General features: G+C 39.5%; 1 protein-coding gene across 3 annotated transcripts in view; it reads left to right on the top strand.

Moving 5' to 3' along the window:
• The first annotated feature begins 1,336 nt into the window (after positions 1-1,336).
• man1a2 (mannosidase, alpha, class 1A, member 2) overlaps positions 1,337-16,003 on the top strand; it is a 95,209-nt gene continuing 80,542 nt past the window's right edge. For 2 of the 3 annotated variants that reach the window (XM_026295508.1, XM_026295510.1), the window contains exons 1-2: positions 1,337-1,586; positions 3,027-3,546. In XM_026295508.1, the coding sequence (XP_026151293.1) occupies positions 3,233-3,546 (314 nt within the window). In that variant the 5' untranslated portion in view covers positions 1,337-1,586; positions 3,027-3,232. Of the gene's footprint in view, positions 1,587-2,146; positions 2,288-3,026; positions 3,547-16,003 lie in introns of those variants that run through there. The other variant, XM_026295509.1, reaches the window with a different exon arrangement.

Raw genomic sequence — 16,003 nt, 5'->3', positions numbered from 1 at the left:
ACAAGAGGAAACTGTGAGTCCTTTCTCTTCTTTGTTCACGCAGATGTTTATGCAGCAGTGTTTTGTGTGGGTGTGTATTTAAGCAAATGTAATGAAATTATCTGTGCTGGGAAGCAACCAGGTACTTAAGGTATTATGGGTATTTGTAGCCTACTTTATATAATATGTTTGTTTAAGGCCACCTTGTACTTCTACTCTACTACATTTCAGTGAGGAAATACAAATTTTTACTCTTTACTTACCTACAAATCGTTGAGATTCTTCATATTCTTTTAAACAACGCAGATAGCTAAAGCTTCGTGAACTTTGACATACAATTGGTTTAAAAGGTCCAACTACAGGCCATATTCTTTTTATTATGTTTACAAAAAACTAATTCATATGAACAATGTTTGTGGTATTTTTGAGCTTGTGCACAAAAACAGGTGTTCTTATAAAAGAATTTCTGTGGAATAACTTTTACTTAACTAAGATTTTCAGTTTCAGTTTAGTACTTTTACTTATGATGGGGCATGTTTAACTGTGGTATTAATTCAGGAAGTACTAAGTCCCCTGACTTGTAAATGGATCATAGTGTAAAAATACAGTGATAGGCCTATTCTTGCATAAAAGGCAAATTTGTCAAAATTCACATTAGTGTTAGCCTGTGAATATCAATTAAATTTTATGATTATGCTGTAGGGCAGCGCAGTAGGTTAGTGGTTAGCACTGTTGCCTCACAGCAAGAAGGTTCCTGGTTTGAAACCCATCAGGGGCTTTTCTGTGTAGAGTTTCTATGTTCTCCCTGTGCTTGTGTGGGTTTTCTCCAGGTACTCTGGTTTCCTCCCACAGTCCAAAAACATGTATGTCAGGTTGATTGGTGACTCTAAATTGCCCATAGGAGTGAGTGTGAGTGTGTGAGGTTGTTTGTCTCTATGTGGCCCTGTGATGGACTGGGGACCTGTCCAGGGTGGACCCCTGCCTTTCACCCAAAGAGAGCTGGGATAGGCTCCAGCTGATCCCCGTGACCCTGGTTAGGAATAAGGGGGTATAGATGATGGATGGATTTATTTTATATCTGATTCTGAGAAGTGAGTATAATCTAAAGCTGTAAAATAACTACAGTGGAGCAAGGAGTACAATATTTGTTTTCGAAATGAAACTTCTCCAATAAAGTACAAATACTTCAAAATTACAGCACCCTTGGCTATTATGCATTGCACATTCCTGCATAATATATTACTATCATTGCCGCTACCTCGGCGGAGATGAGACAATTTGACGTCGCCTTGTAATAAACGACATAGATGCCAGTAATTGTCAGACGGTCCCTAACCCGTGCAGGCTGAGTAGTTGATGCTGGATCGCCGAGCGGCAGCAGCTCAGTCAGTCCGGGGCTGCGGTCCGACACAGCGGCCACACGGCTACATCCTCCCGGCGTCCGCGGGACTGCACCGCTATGTTGCTCTGAAGCGACGGTTCAGCCGGAGCAGGTGGAGGCGACGGTGTTGAAACATTCGTGGACATGAGGACACATGCTACAGCGACTTCTCCCAACAGGCGGACCGGGAACTGGGGCACATTTTCACCGAGCAAACGAGAAAGAGGTGATGCAGCACCGTCGGCACTAGAGACCGCCTCTGTCGGTTGGTCAGCGGCTAGCTAGCAGCTAGCATCTCATCAGCCTGTAGGTTTCAAAGCTCACGCTGCGTCTCGGTTTAGCCATAATTCTAACAAACCCAACACGTATCTCGGACTATTTTTAAATCCACGTTTCTCCCTGAGCGCTGTCTGGTTGTTTTATTTAAAGCTGTTCGGGTTTTTTTTTTTTTTTTTTTTGGCTAGCCATCGTTAGCTTGATAAGTTAGCCTTGTTAGCTGGCTAATCGCCTCACAGACTGGCACTGAACTGGGTCTGTTCTGTGTGGAGACACGGCAGAGCCAGTGAAAAACTACCAACTACCGGGCTCAGATCAAAACCTGTGTTATCATGAATCGGCTTGACCATTAATAACACGATGTTGGTGTTTAAAGGGGCTGCTCCGTTTGCTTTACATCCATGATTCACATTAGCACTTGCTCAAACATTTGCTCCGTGTTTTCTGTCCACATGAGCTGTCCCGGGGAATAAAGCGTTTTTAAAAAAAAAAAAGGTATTTAAGTTCAGATGTAATGCAGGACACGACACTTGGCATGCGGTGTGTTTAGCTTGCACGTCCTGCCCCTCTTGAGAAGGGGTTGCCACACGCAACTGTCAATTGTCATTCCGGTCGACTCCGATGGATCCCAAGGATCGAAGCAGGATGAATGTAGGCTGATGCTGCCCTTCATTTTTTTTTTTTATCCTTCTGTCACGATGGGATAGCAGGCTAAATGGCACTGCAGTGCGATAAAGAAGCAAAGACAGAAAGCTGGGTTCATTCTGCAAAGTTAGAGCTGGAAAGATGAGGACACATGTTTAGTGAGGGTCTCAGATATATTGCACAGCCTCTTGAGATCTCAAGCTTCATGTTTCTCATGGCTACAGGATTAAGTGTGTGTGTGTGTGAGTGTGTGTGTGAGTGTGAGACAGGCAAAGAGAGATTCTGAGGTATTTATTTTTTCACATGGCATGTTTCTAAATTCCCCATAGCATGGTAGAGGATTGTTTATTACTCTAATATTTCAGCTATCACTTGATGTATGACATGCCAGTTTCTTGAGTTGTTACCACATGTTCGATTGTAATTCAGTGCTGTTAGGCTCAATAAAAGTCTGTCAGAGGGCTCGGTGAGATGATGCTAGTGGTTACAGGGGACATGCTGCCAAGGTAGAGAAATGACAGCTAAAACAAAGACTATAAAGGGAAAAAGCTCTTCGGCCCTAACAGAACACACAGCATTGTGTGTCTGTGTGGAGGTTGGTGGTGAAAATGAAGGCAGAAAATGGTCTGATTTTTCTAAAATGGTGGCAAATCTTTGGTAAATATTCTGTGAAGAGGTTTTTATCATTTAATTGTAACTTCCCAACTTTGCGTTGATTCTCTGCATGTATATTCTTCTATTTCAGAATCGTCATGGCCATTTCCCTGCTGACCAGTCACTCCTTCACTGAGGGACCTTGGCCCATTCTGGTTTCTGGACTTACCAATACAGGGATGAGATAATAAAGTCGACCATCTGGTGCATGCTGCTACAACAACACCTGTGGCACTTGTAAACCCCACCCTGTCCCTCAACCCCAACCCAAGCTAAGTTCATTCCTGCAGTCGAAACATGACGACACCGGCTCTCCTGCCCCTGTCAGGCCGCAGGATACCCACTCTTTCGCCGGGTGCCTCCTCTTTCACGCACCATAGGGCTACGTTGCGGCTCTCTGAGAAGTTCATCCTCCTCCTCATTCTCAGTGCCTTCATCACCTTATGCTTCGGGGCCTTCTTCTTCCTCCCGGACAATTCCAAGCACAAGCGCTTTGACCTGGGCTTGGAGGATGTGCTCATCCCTCATATTGACTCACCCAAAGAGGGAAAGCATGCTTCGGGCCAGGTGGTCATACATGGACAGGGAGGTCATGACGAGCACAGACACAGGTAAGGACCAACAACTGTTGTCATATGTATGACAGCTTGCTTTCATTGCAGTAATTAATATGTTATTCTCAAGTTACATCTCACACACACACATTTGCTCCAGGTCATAAAGGCAGGTGTCCTGGTTTTGTGACACCCTAGGGTGTGGCTGTGTGTGTAGAATGAAACACGCTGTATTGAGCATATAGTGTCACGTCAGCACAGGTGTGTCAACCTTATTTTCATCAAAGTTTTGAGCAGCTGGTGTTGCTGTAAATATTATCACCTTTTTGTCTCAGCGGATGTAATTGTTTAAGTTCTTTTACGACAGACACTTTTTTTATCACCTTGGTTCCAGTGTTGTCATGCTGTCCCATGGGAAGACATGGTTGAACTTGATGAGCTAAAACACACAGGCTGTTTGAAAAGCATTAGTAACTGCTTAAACAGGCTTGGAAATTACAGCCTGTCGTGAGCCAAATGCTGGTAAATTTTGGCTGCGGCATTGTCGTTGGTTTGTCCAGCCTGTTTGGCTGCTGTCCAGCCATCAAGCTCAAGCTCTTTTTGTTCCCATCCTAAATCCAACTTATATCTGACTGTTCTAAGTGCTACTTGGAATTTACTGTACTGGACAAGTTTAATGGCCTCATTACCTTGCCACCATTTATTACTCCTTAACTGACCCTAGTTACTTTAAAGGGAATTATGCCACCATAATATTTTTATAAGTTATTAATTATTTACCGTTACCTAACCAATCAGTTACAGAAGCTTTTGTGTAGAAGATGCATATTTTAACAAAAAGTTAACCTCATTTTTGGGAATCATGAAATGTTTAATTGATCTCAGTTTGAATTGTTCAACATTATTATTTGGATAGAATTTGAATATCCGGCTCTGTTTTTTTTCAGAGCATCTTTTTTTTTATAAGCAGTGCACTACCTACACAGTAAAGAATTCATTAATTGTATATTTATTTTCCTTGCAGTTACATAAGCATGTTATTTGATTGGTTCAACATATATCTGTATATTTGTTTTTTTTTTTATTGTTCTGGGAAATACTGGCGAAAAAATAAAGAATAAATTGAAAAAATGTCAGACAGTAGGTTGAAAGGATAATTTTACAGGAAATATCTTCATGCTGCTGAAGGAGGTCATTAGTTTTATTGAGTGCTGGGCAAGATGTTAAAAGCAATTTCTCAAACTGTTTCACAGTGGGGACCACTGAGTATTGCCTCCGCGTCCCCTGTGGTTCCTTTTCATTTTTCCAACCTGAAAGCCTTCTAGAGCTTGCAGTGAAGCCTGCTTGAAATAACATAATTGTTGTTGTCAAGCCACTCTGAAGTGTGTGTCATTGTCAGAGCCAAGTTTTTTTTCATACATAAAGGTAGGAGACTTGAACTAAAACCCCCAGAGGGTGCAGTTTACAGCATGGATGAGAGGGGAATCAGTGATGAAATACAGGAACAGTTGAAGACAATCATGACCAGGAAGGCTTTTTTTCAGTGTTTGGGAGTGTGGTGCTGCATTTGTTCTGCGTGTTAGAATTCAATACATCCTAGTAAATGACAAGACACATTTTAAACGAGCTGTTACTGTTCTTGGCTAATGCATGTGTATTTGTTTAAATGACGTACCAATTGGGTTTGGCAGAGGTGTACCTCAGGGTGCATTTTTATTTGCATTTCTTCCTCTGTGATAAACTGATTTGTGTTAAATAGACTCAGTTTATAGCACCTTTTCAGCTTTGTGGTCTGCTTCATCCATTTTTAATTGCAGATTTCAGCCAAAGCTCACCTCTTTGGAATTAAAAACATACATATTATAAAATTCAGCCTTTCAAATAAAAAATGACTTCATTAAAATAGTATGACTTAGAGTATGAGCATGTTCATTGTTACATTTTTTTAAGAATATAGCAAGGCATGCTAAATATTTCAGTACGTTTGAATGAATTTAGACATTATGGCCCATAGTTGCTTGTTAAAGTTGGTTAAAGGAAGAAGCAATGGAGATGTCCATGGGTTATAATTTAAGGTTTGGAGGAGGGATACTAATACCTTTTGAGATCTGTTGAAATTAGTTTCATGAAAATTCTCAAAAGTCTCAAAATGCTTCCTTCTGCATTTAACCTCACATAATGTGATATGATATGTTTTTATTCTTTTCTCTGTGTATAGCAGCTTATAGAAATGTGTTCCATTTGCTTTTTGGTATGGCTGTCTCAGCTGTTTTTAAAATCATCGTGTCCTCCAGAGAACCAGGGTTCAAACAGCCCCCCAGAAAATGAGGCGTGGTAGCATTTAAAGAGACCCTCAGGAAAACAGGCAGGCTCATAATGATTTCACCTTTACTTTATTTGGCCACAGAAAACCCCACAGAAGCAGTTCTCTCTTCGCGGGTTCATCCTGTTAATAGTCTTTATAAAAGCTTTTGAGGGAGCAAAGGTTATTATTCTCTTTGCTGTGGGGTAATCCATGCACTCTAGTGAATATTTCTGATATATTCGAGAATGCTTGAAAATATGGGTAACGTCTGACTGGCTGCACTGAACTATGTTCTCATTTTGTAGCTGACCACAGTTTCTTTTTCCTGTTTTACAATCACATATTTATTCTTTCTCATGTCAGTGTACTATTCTTGAAGTCAGATTTTCAACCAAGGAAATATTTCTAAGTCTTTCTCTTTGTGACACTGTATGTGTCGTCTGCTTGACTTTTGATTTTATCTGATCCCTATCTGTGGTAATGATCTTTGAAGATGCTCCGTAGGGTTTTTTTCTTTTCCTCCTCAGTGGTCGTCATGCAGCCTCATCCAGCAGATGGGTTGGTGCTTAAACAGGGTTTCCTTTACATGTCTGTGGCTGACAAACTCAGGTGGGCACACTTTAGACAGATAGGGATACAGCTGTTAACATTTTAACATTTAAGCTGCAAACATCCCACAATTCAAAACTCTCTAAGTACAAGAGCTGATAACTTGTGAATACATAAATGCCTGGTCCCTGATATGTGGTACAGGCTTCAAACGAAAGGTCAGGTCAGTGAATCTAAAAACAAATACATTTTCCAAACCACTTGTGGTTCTGTCTGGCCACACAAATAGTTTCAGTGTATTTGGGGGCATTTTATGATGTTTAATGCTGAGGTTGCTGGTTCAGCATAATGAAGGTTTATGCAGGCCAGTCTCATTCTTTGCATCTGAGAACTGAAACAATATACATTGTTAGCTAACACAAGGGTTAAGTGTAAGATTCATATTTTAGTCGTTATTTTTTATTTGGAAATATTCATTTTGCATTGATAATGAGTGAAACTTGCTGATAACAACATTGCCTTTTCCCACCTAGTCCTACCTGTTACTTAAAGCATATTATATTACTAGTATGTATTTTTCCACCATTAATATCAAGGGGTCTGTAAACAAAGGAACAAGGAACAAATAACTAGTTGATTCACAGACAGTGGAAATTTCTGCTATTAGATTGATGAAGCATTCAAAAAATAGTTTGCATTTCTGCTCTGTGTAATAAGTGTGCACAAAGGGACTTCTTATTTGGCTCAGGATCCTGTAGTTGGTCACTTAGAAGGCAACTCAAAATGAAACACCTTTGGATGACTTAACAGAGTGTTAGAACCCACTTAGGTGCAACGCTCTGCCAACCTCGAAATGCTGTGAGGCCTTTAATGATCCTGCCTTGGTTTTATTTTGGTCTGACTCAAACAATATAGCAGTAGCCAAAAGCAGTAGTCTTCGTCTGAGAGAGGGTGTAAGTGAATGTGTTGACAGAGGCAGTGACATTTGCAGCAGCAGAACAGCCACAGGTATGGTATGGTAGCAATATGGAAGGCAGAAAAAAGTGGGTAAGTGTGGATTAAATATTTTAAGAGTAGTTGTTTGTCTTGCAGAACATAAATAATTTGCCAACCAGCTAACACATAAATAATTATAATGATCAGTTTTCTGCCATATCACTCATCTTTTCATTTATTCTCAACACAGGTGAGAATACACACCTGTGACAACACAGGTGTGTACGTATAGATTTACAGCTGGCAAGTGAAGATCTCCGAATTCTGTTATTTTGTTTGGAAATAAAAACATCAGCGTTCATTCTTGGTTTTTGCCACAGTGCCCAGTAAGTTCAACAGACTTCCCATCTGTTACCGCTGTGTGCGTGTTTGCGTGTGTGCGTGCGTGTGTGTGAGAGAGAGAGAGAGGGAGAGAGAGCAAATATCTGGTATTGGCTGCTGTGTAATCTTCATTAAGATGCATATTTTGTGTTTGCTTCACTTTTCCCACGTTAAGTCTTTCACCAGTGTAGGAAAGCATGCCATTTCAGTGTAATGAAAAATTTCTGTGCAACTTCATTTGCAGCCCAGGGATTTGCTAGAGCACTAAAAGTACCAGTGTTAAGATTTTGCATCATCCTCACAGCTGAAAAAAAAAAAAGGGCTTTCTCAAGTCAGTACTGCAATGTCCTGTTTTCTGAATGATTATTTGGCCCCATGGTCCAGTAAAAATCAGACCCTCCAGAAAATGGCTTTCCCAGTGGCTTTGCAGGGCATCTGCATAGGTCTGGACTGCTCATTCAAGACAGGAAGAGAGGAAGACAGGAAGGAGCAGTTAAGCACCTACGCTTAACTGCTCCTTCCTGTCTTTTGTCATAAAATTCAATCAGAAAACTAATAAGACACTGAAAGAGACTCCTGAGAGTACAATTTTTGAAAGCCATTACCATCCTCTTCTCACTTGAATTGTTCAGTTATTCCATACAGAAGTGTTATAGAAGTGTCACTGTGCAGCTGCACTACATTTGACCACACTGACCTGCTGCTGCATAGCAGCAGAACCTCTCATGTGGAGTGGAGGAGGCACATGAGACAGCAGACATGATGCTGATCTTCATCAGTGGATAATAATTTGAGGAAAGGAGTGGGAATGATCCTTGCTGAAGATCAGATATTGTAGAATGAACCAAATATCAGTCTGAGCGATATTATTCTTGTAATTTCAACTCATCCGCACTTAAGTTCATATATAGCTTTTTTTTTTTAAAAATTGCATATAGGTTTTGGTGATACCACCTCAGTTTCAGTTGCAAGTGTTGGCAAGGTCAGTACATGAAATCTTATGATGAGATTCAGTATGTAGAACAGGGAATATGTTTAATAATCTCAGTTGTTTGCCATTCTGTTGGACTCCATATGTTATTTTGGCTCGTCACAGACTAACACTGTGCCAGTCAGTCGTTTTAGAGTGCTCTGTGTTATTCACATGTCCAATCCCTGACATCACATTCTGTCCACATGGCATGCAGCATCTAGCTGAGGGGCAAGAAAGTCTCTGTGGAAGGTTGGACTACATTTTATTAGATGACCGCCTTGAGAAGACTGACTTTGGTCAGTTTGACATTTAATACCGGTAAATGGGTTAAAAGCCTTTTTTCAAAAGAAAAGCTGTTGGCGCCTTCACTTTAGTAGGCAGTTTGACATTGCTGTCAATGAACATTTCTAAGTGCAAGCAGCACCATCACTGATGTTTATGACATGTAGAGCTGTAGTGTTTCTGAGCATATGTAGTTCGGTACAACATCTGCTGTGGTGCCACTCATATCCGTACTATCAGGATTAAGTCTCCTCTTGTGGTAACTTGCCAGTTGTTTTTAATGTTGCAAGGCTATAGGTTGTCTTTTGCTTTCTCATGTGGCCACAAATCAGCATCAAAGCCTCCAGGACCATATTTAAAGCCTGAGCCAGCATGAGAGTGTGCTTATTTCATATTTAGGGTAATCTTAGATAGCATGTCTTCATGCTTCATTTGCCTGTCAGCCACAAAGTAAATCTAGGTTGTTGTGAGTGTTTGTGTCTGGTGTGTGTATTTCTCTGTTCGGAGAAGGTTTGTGCTGATAGAGGAGCAGCATCTTGTATGTGCAGCTCAGCCCGTCACACTACACCAGCACATGCAGTGTCCACTTGGCTCATCCTGGAAAGAATACCAAAGCACTGCATTCAGAGCATCGGGTCAATGAGACCATCCATACTGGTTTATAGATTCAGCCTCTGCTGCTCAGAGCAAATGTGGCATGTGTGCACCTCACCTACGTAAAAGAGGCTTATCGTGCTTCCATCAGTATTGTTGAGCTGTTTTAATTTAGTGTCCAAAACCAGGTCATGGGACTGACTGTATCAAGCTTGTTGTTGGGGTTTAAAACCTAAAGCATAAGTAATATCTGCAGTTTTAGCTTTAGCCACAGTCAGAGGTATGGCTGCTGGTTTTTTCTAAAAAGAAAATCAAAAGACACCCTGTACAGCTGCTTTGACACACCGTGTTGACCTGTAGTATAATTAATAACATGTTCTATAATACCTAGTAAAATGCATTATGCCCTTTTGTTGTTTAATCAGCTAACTAGGCTTTTTGAGGAGTATAGGCCTTCCAAAGGATGACTGATTGCTGGCACCACACTGTAAATTTGCAGCTCCATCAAGAACTTGGCATAGGGTAGAGTTTTTTTTTTTTTTTCCATTCTAGTTTGACTGTAGTATTAAAAAGTAGTGCGCTCTGTGATTTTTTTTTTTTTTTTTTTTTTTTTTGTCTTGGTCAATGTGTTGATTGCCAAAAACTTTTTTTAAAGGACTCAAACTTTGCCAGCAAGTGCCCTCAAACTGTCACATGAGTCAGAATCAGAATATTTAAATCAGACAAGAAATTCGTAATTTTGTTGACTGATCTCTGATGTGAACTAAACATACACTTTAAAAACCATTTTGCTTTTGACAATTAAAATGTATCTGTCAGTATCAAGGAGCAAAATGAGTCATTATAAAAAGTACAAATCCCAAAGCCCCTTTTTCAGTCTTTTAACTATCTTTGTTGCTGTGCCTGTTTATACTGCAGATGTCACTACATGCAGAATAAGATATCAAATATAAATTCAGTTCTTAGATCCACGTTCATAGTAATTTTAATAAGACTTATCCTAATTAATTTGTCTGTTGGAGATTAGATCTAGTGCAGTTGATATTAGAGTGAACAGCTTGCAGAATGAGGAGTGGACTTCCATCCAGTATCATTTCCTCATTTAACACTGCTGTTTTCTCTAAAACAGATCTGCTCTCTGTGTGCCTCATTTCCTGTCTTTCTTTTACTTGTGTTGTCTCCATCTTTTTCATATGATCATAATGTTGTGCTCCCTGTAGAACACAGCTGCAGCCTCTCAGAGTGACTGAAGAGCAATGTGTCTTGTGTGAGAGGGAGCAGATAGAACTGGGGTGTTTTCTCAAGCCTACTTTTCAGAGGCAGTGCTACTGATTTTCATTTATTATGCGATTTCAGCGATTACCTTACAGTAAGTGAACAAGAAGAATGAGTCTGAAATTAATTGCAATTTTTTTGGTTTGATTTATTGATTACTCATTTGTCTGTCAAAGGTCAAAAACAGTGAATATTACAACTTCCCAGAGACTGGGTGTCTTGTTCTACATCCAAAGATGTTCTGTTTACAGTGCTATGTTGCAAAGAAAAGGGTTTTCACTACTCAAACATGTTTTCAGTTTAAATCTTTGTTTTTGTGATATTCATTAAGAGACCCTGTTTACTGCATCTGCATGTTAGTGTACACAGGTATTAAAACTCAGGCCTTCAGTCGACAGTACAACAATGCCCCAGGGAGCCTCACCTGTTGAGTGTAGCAGCAGTCTTTTTTTTTTTTTTTTTTTTTAAATAATTATAGATTAAATGTAGTGATTAATGTAGTGATAATTACCTGCACACTCTGTGTGCTAAATATACCCCCTAGCCTTTTATATACCGTACTTTTCCATGTATATTACGTATTACAATGTTACATTTATACAAAAATATGAAGGAAGGAGTTGTCCAGAACTGAGTGCAGTAAGAAGAAAAATGTCAGTGCTGCATTATTATTTTTCCACAAGATAATTCTTTCTAATAACAGTACATGTTGTTGTGTGGGCATGCCACAATTTGTTGTTTGCACTTTGTCACCAGAACTAATTATCAGATGTAATTTAAATAAATTAAAAAGTCTAACGCCATGTTAGGAGAATATAACTATATATAAATCAGAGGAAATCTCTTGTGTTTTGGTGTCTGTGTTGTAATAATGTAATTTCTGGGGGGTTCCTTCAAAACAAAATTGTGATTTTTGTATGCAAGCTTTTTTGAATAACAAGCAGTAGTTGTTTTTTTTTCTGATTTATCTTAAAGTCATTGTTGAACACTCTGACTTTCATTCATACATACTCTCCCTGAACAGAGATGACAAATACAGTGTTTTATCATGTTTTGTTTTTACTTGTATGTTTTCCCATTAAATAGTTTTATTTAGGAATGTAGTTGTAAATGGCATCCAAAAAGTCAGGGAATCTCTTTCTTAAAAAATGAAAGTGAGACATTATTGAATAGCGATTTTCAGAGTTTAAAGCCTTCAAAGAACGTCAGAGTGAGAAATTGAATATAACCAAGAGCTCATGTTTCACACAGTCCTTATCAATGTGGCGAACAACCCTGTAATTGATTTTAGCAGGATTTACAGACTTAAAAAGATGATTATTAAAAATGAGTTTCTGCAATCGTGGCCTGTCTTGACTTGATGAATGTTATCAAAGAACGAGTACAATGATTACACCAGTGCAGGTTTCCTCACACTCTGTACTGTTACTTAACTATAGAGTTATATTGAGAACCCAGTTCATTTAGCAGGCCTCAACATACGGCTGGAGCACTACTGCAGACAGGAGCTTTGGATGGGAGGGATTGAATCAAACGTTCCTTAACCCAAGTAGTACATCGTATAATTTCAGCGTTGTGGTTTTACAGGGCTGGTTCTCCAGTTGACGTCAGGCAGGTTGAATCCTGGGCTGTCTAGTGAAAGCTGGAGGCTCTGTAATGGGTTTGAAACTGAATTTGAATTGTTTTCTAAACAAAACAAGTTTTGGCTTTTGTATGTGGCACAGGATGTGCAAAATGTGGTGCCATCTTACTGTGGTAACAACAACAGTCTCGATCTCAGTGTGACTGTCTGACAGATGTAGAAATGTCTTTAACAACAATTACTCTTTGAGGCTGTGATCATTCAGAGGCATGCAGCAGAGGGAGACCTTGACAAGTCAAAAATGCTGGCTTTCACACATATGGTAGTTTAAAACAAATTCAGATTGGTGATTAGACCTATAAACTTAGATTAAAGAATCTATAATTACTGAAAGTCTTTAGATTGGGTTGGTGCACCATTTCTGAACACTGTGAACTGCCTGATTCGCTATTAGCACTTAATATTTTTGACGGATTAATTGAAAGAATAAACAAGTGTGTGTGTCCTTTGGTGCTCGTTCATTGTCTGATTGTGTAGGAGAGAACTTGTGCGAAACAAGTCACTAGTAACCATTGGGAGTGTGCCTCACTTGCTCGTCTGATTATGTCTCTGGAGTGCAGCTGTGGTGACAACACCTCTGAAAAGCTAGAGAAAAGGAAGGAGACACAGTTGTTTGAATTGCTTTGCATGAGTGAGTGCAGCTCAGCAGGTTTCAGTGACAGATGAACAAGAAGAGAAGTCTAGATCAAGAACAAGAAAGTGGAAAATGAATCAGAGGGAGGAACAGAGACGGATAAAGAAAGATTGCGTGCGATAGACTCTCAGTCTTCAGGGACAATGTGACCATGGTTAACTACAAAGCTTCACACCAAAACCCATGAGTGCCAGACACTGGCTCTTCAACCCTGCTCCACAATGGCTCCTTGTCAGTTAAAGCAATAGTATCGAAGTGAGATAGCAGAAAACCAAATTGAGAATTGGCCTTCAATTTTCCAAAGCCTGAATTTCAATAACCCTTTCAATTTCATATGAACCTTGTGACTAGTGAATTCACTTTGCTAATCACTTTGTGTATTCAGCCCCACTTCTCCATAACTCATGCAACCACAAGGTATATCTCAGCCTTTTGACCCTTATTCAACAGTTTTATCAGCTTTGTCATTTTCACCTTGTTTTGTTTTGTATTACATCTACTAAAGTAATTTGGTTTTTAAGCTGCAAAAGCACCTAATAATTGTTTGTGGTCATACATAGTGCACCACAATAAACACAGCACAAAGAAAAACATGACTTTGGATATCATAGAGCACAAAGTCCCAGGATCCAACTTCTTTCCTATAATGTCACTTTGAGATTGTTTTTGGCAGGGTAGGTGGATAAAATCAGACGTCTCTGTGAAGGGTCTCTCAAAATATTTGGAGATTGAACTTTGCATCATTTTGCAAAAATCTTGTTCTTGGCAGCAGTAGGCCAGTTTTAGCATTTCCTTCATGGCCAGCCTGTACTAGCTGCAGGAGTTGGATTCCTGTGTTTGGAATGAAGTTTGTTAGTTAGCCAAGGTTAGAAGAGCTGCATCTGTACTCAGGTACTCCCCTCAACCATACAATAAGAAATATGGATTGAGTTTGCATGTGTTTGTATACAGGTATAGAGGTATCTTAGTATGTTACATGTTTTATTAGCATCTGATACATCTGGAAGCTGTTTAAATCTGAAATTTTATGAATTTATTTTTCCCTTGCTGCTTTGATAGTATTCAGGCTAATAGGCAGCCATAACAAGAAAGTAATTGATTACTCATTGATACACAAGTGAGGGAAAGGAGTTCTGTAAAATTAATTAGAAAAAGAGAAAGGAAGAGTGATAGAATATATAAAGATGGATAAGACCATGAGAAACAAGAGAAGCAGAAGTTGTAACTATTTTTGAGAATAAAGGCTGAGTATGTGTTTGACACATAGAGGGTGAAGCTAGCGGTAGGAGGTTGTTAGGGCAGAGAGAATGCTATTACACACTCACAGTTAAGCTTTGGAGAGTCATTACATATACAGCAATGCAGCTTATATTTGAGCCAAGTGGGTCATGGGAAACAGCAGTACATGGAAGCTGTCTAACAGTTTATTTTGAAGGAAACTCCAGGAGCTATGGGTCACTAGAAATAACAATTCTGCTGCCTTAGCCCCAGTCCTCCAATATGGGTCTGTAGCTCCAGTCATTGTGTATGTGGCAGCCTCATACAGTAGCTCCACTCATTGTGTATGTGGGCTAGCAGGAGACAGAATTGTCCAGATCAGTTGAAACTCACGGTGACCATTCCCATGAGAGCTCTCTGGCTTTAGAGATGCTTGACATGAAGCATACACTCTGGGCTCATGTGCCAGAGATGGACTATAGAAAAACACTTCACAGGAAGAGATTCTTGACTTAAATTGCTCCCACAAAGAAATAACCTTGATTTAAACCCACCTTCAGTCACTTTTTCTGACTAGGTATGCCGTGGCAGTGTTTCTATTTGTCCACTTCTATGCTTTTATTCTGAAATAAGATGATATACAGAGGTAGGTAATTGCAGTTTCCCTTTTATGGTCTTGCTCTGTCAATGTCATATTTGGTCATCTCAATATGTGTCTTTCATATTAGTCAAGGTGGTCAGTCAGTAAGTAATATAATATGGTTATATCAAGATTGTGTTAAGCTTGGGTAGGAATGCAAAAAGGGTAAGATGATGTTTTGATAATGCAGTTTGAATTAATGTAATTTATATATGAAAATATATGTGAAGTATTTTATCTACTTTACAAAAGACTATTTGAAAGCCATGTTCTTAAACTTGGATTTTGAATTAACACAGAGATTGTCTGTTAGTCTGTTAGTGATGCACTGCTTAAATCCTGAATCGGTTAATACATTTCATATTTCTTTCTTTCTCACCTTTTTTTGTCTGTGTTTTTATGTTGATTCCACCATCAGGTGGTGAGAATCATCAAAGTAATATGTGTACAAGGTAAAATATGGAAGGCTTTGGTAGAACAACTTCCTAAAAGCATAAAGCAAAGAAAACATAAGATTTACAACCTGCCTTGTCTTAGAATTATAGACTTGTCAACCTATTTGTAATGAAAATAGAGACGGGTGATGGAAATGTAGAAATGTTTGTATCATCAGCCACAACCAGAGATGAATCTGTCACAGTAGTCACATATGTAAGTGATTCATGAGTTTGCATAAAGCAGGTTACACTTGGGTCTCATTGTGAAATGGGTAAAATTTTGTGCTCTCGGAGTGTGAAATGAGTCACTGTGACTTGAGGTAGCCGTGAAGCAAGGAGACGATGGAGTGCCAGCTGAGAGGGGTTCGGTCAGCACTGCATCATCGGGAATTTGCCAGTGGGTCCAGCTTCCCCCTCTGCATGTGTTGAGGTTTTGTGTGCTTTTTTAGCTGTAATTGTTTGAATGTACTTAAATAACGCATAATTGCTTTTAATTCACATTTCCTATGCATAATCTCAGTTGTTTAAAATACTGTGGGTATCAAATGCGGTGCCTGGTAACACATGGACCAGCACTACATTCAGGTGTTGTGCAGCTGCTAATAGCTCAGCAGGTTTTATTCCCTTGGATAAATGAGTAAATGAAGT

Source organism: Mastacembelus armatus, chromosome 21, assembly GCF_900324485.2.
Source record: "Mastacembelus armatus chromosome 21, fMasArm1.2, whole genome shotgun sequence".
Lineage (NCBI taxonomy): Eukaryota > Metazoa > Chordata > Actinopteri > Synbranchiformes > Mastacembelidae > Mastacembelus > Mastacembelus armatus.
This window is presented reverse-complemented; position numbering and strand designations above follow the sequence as displayed.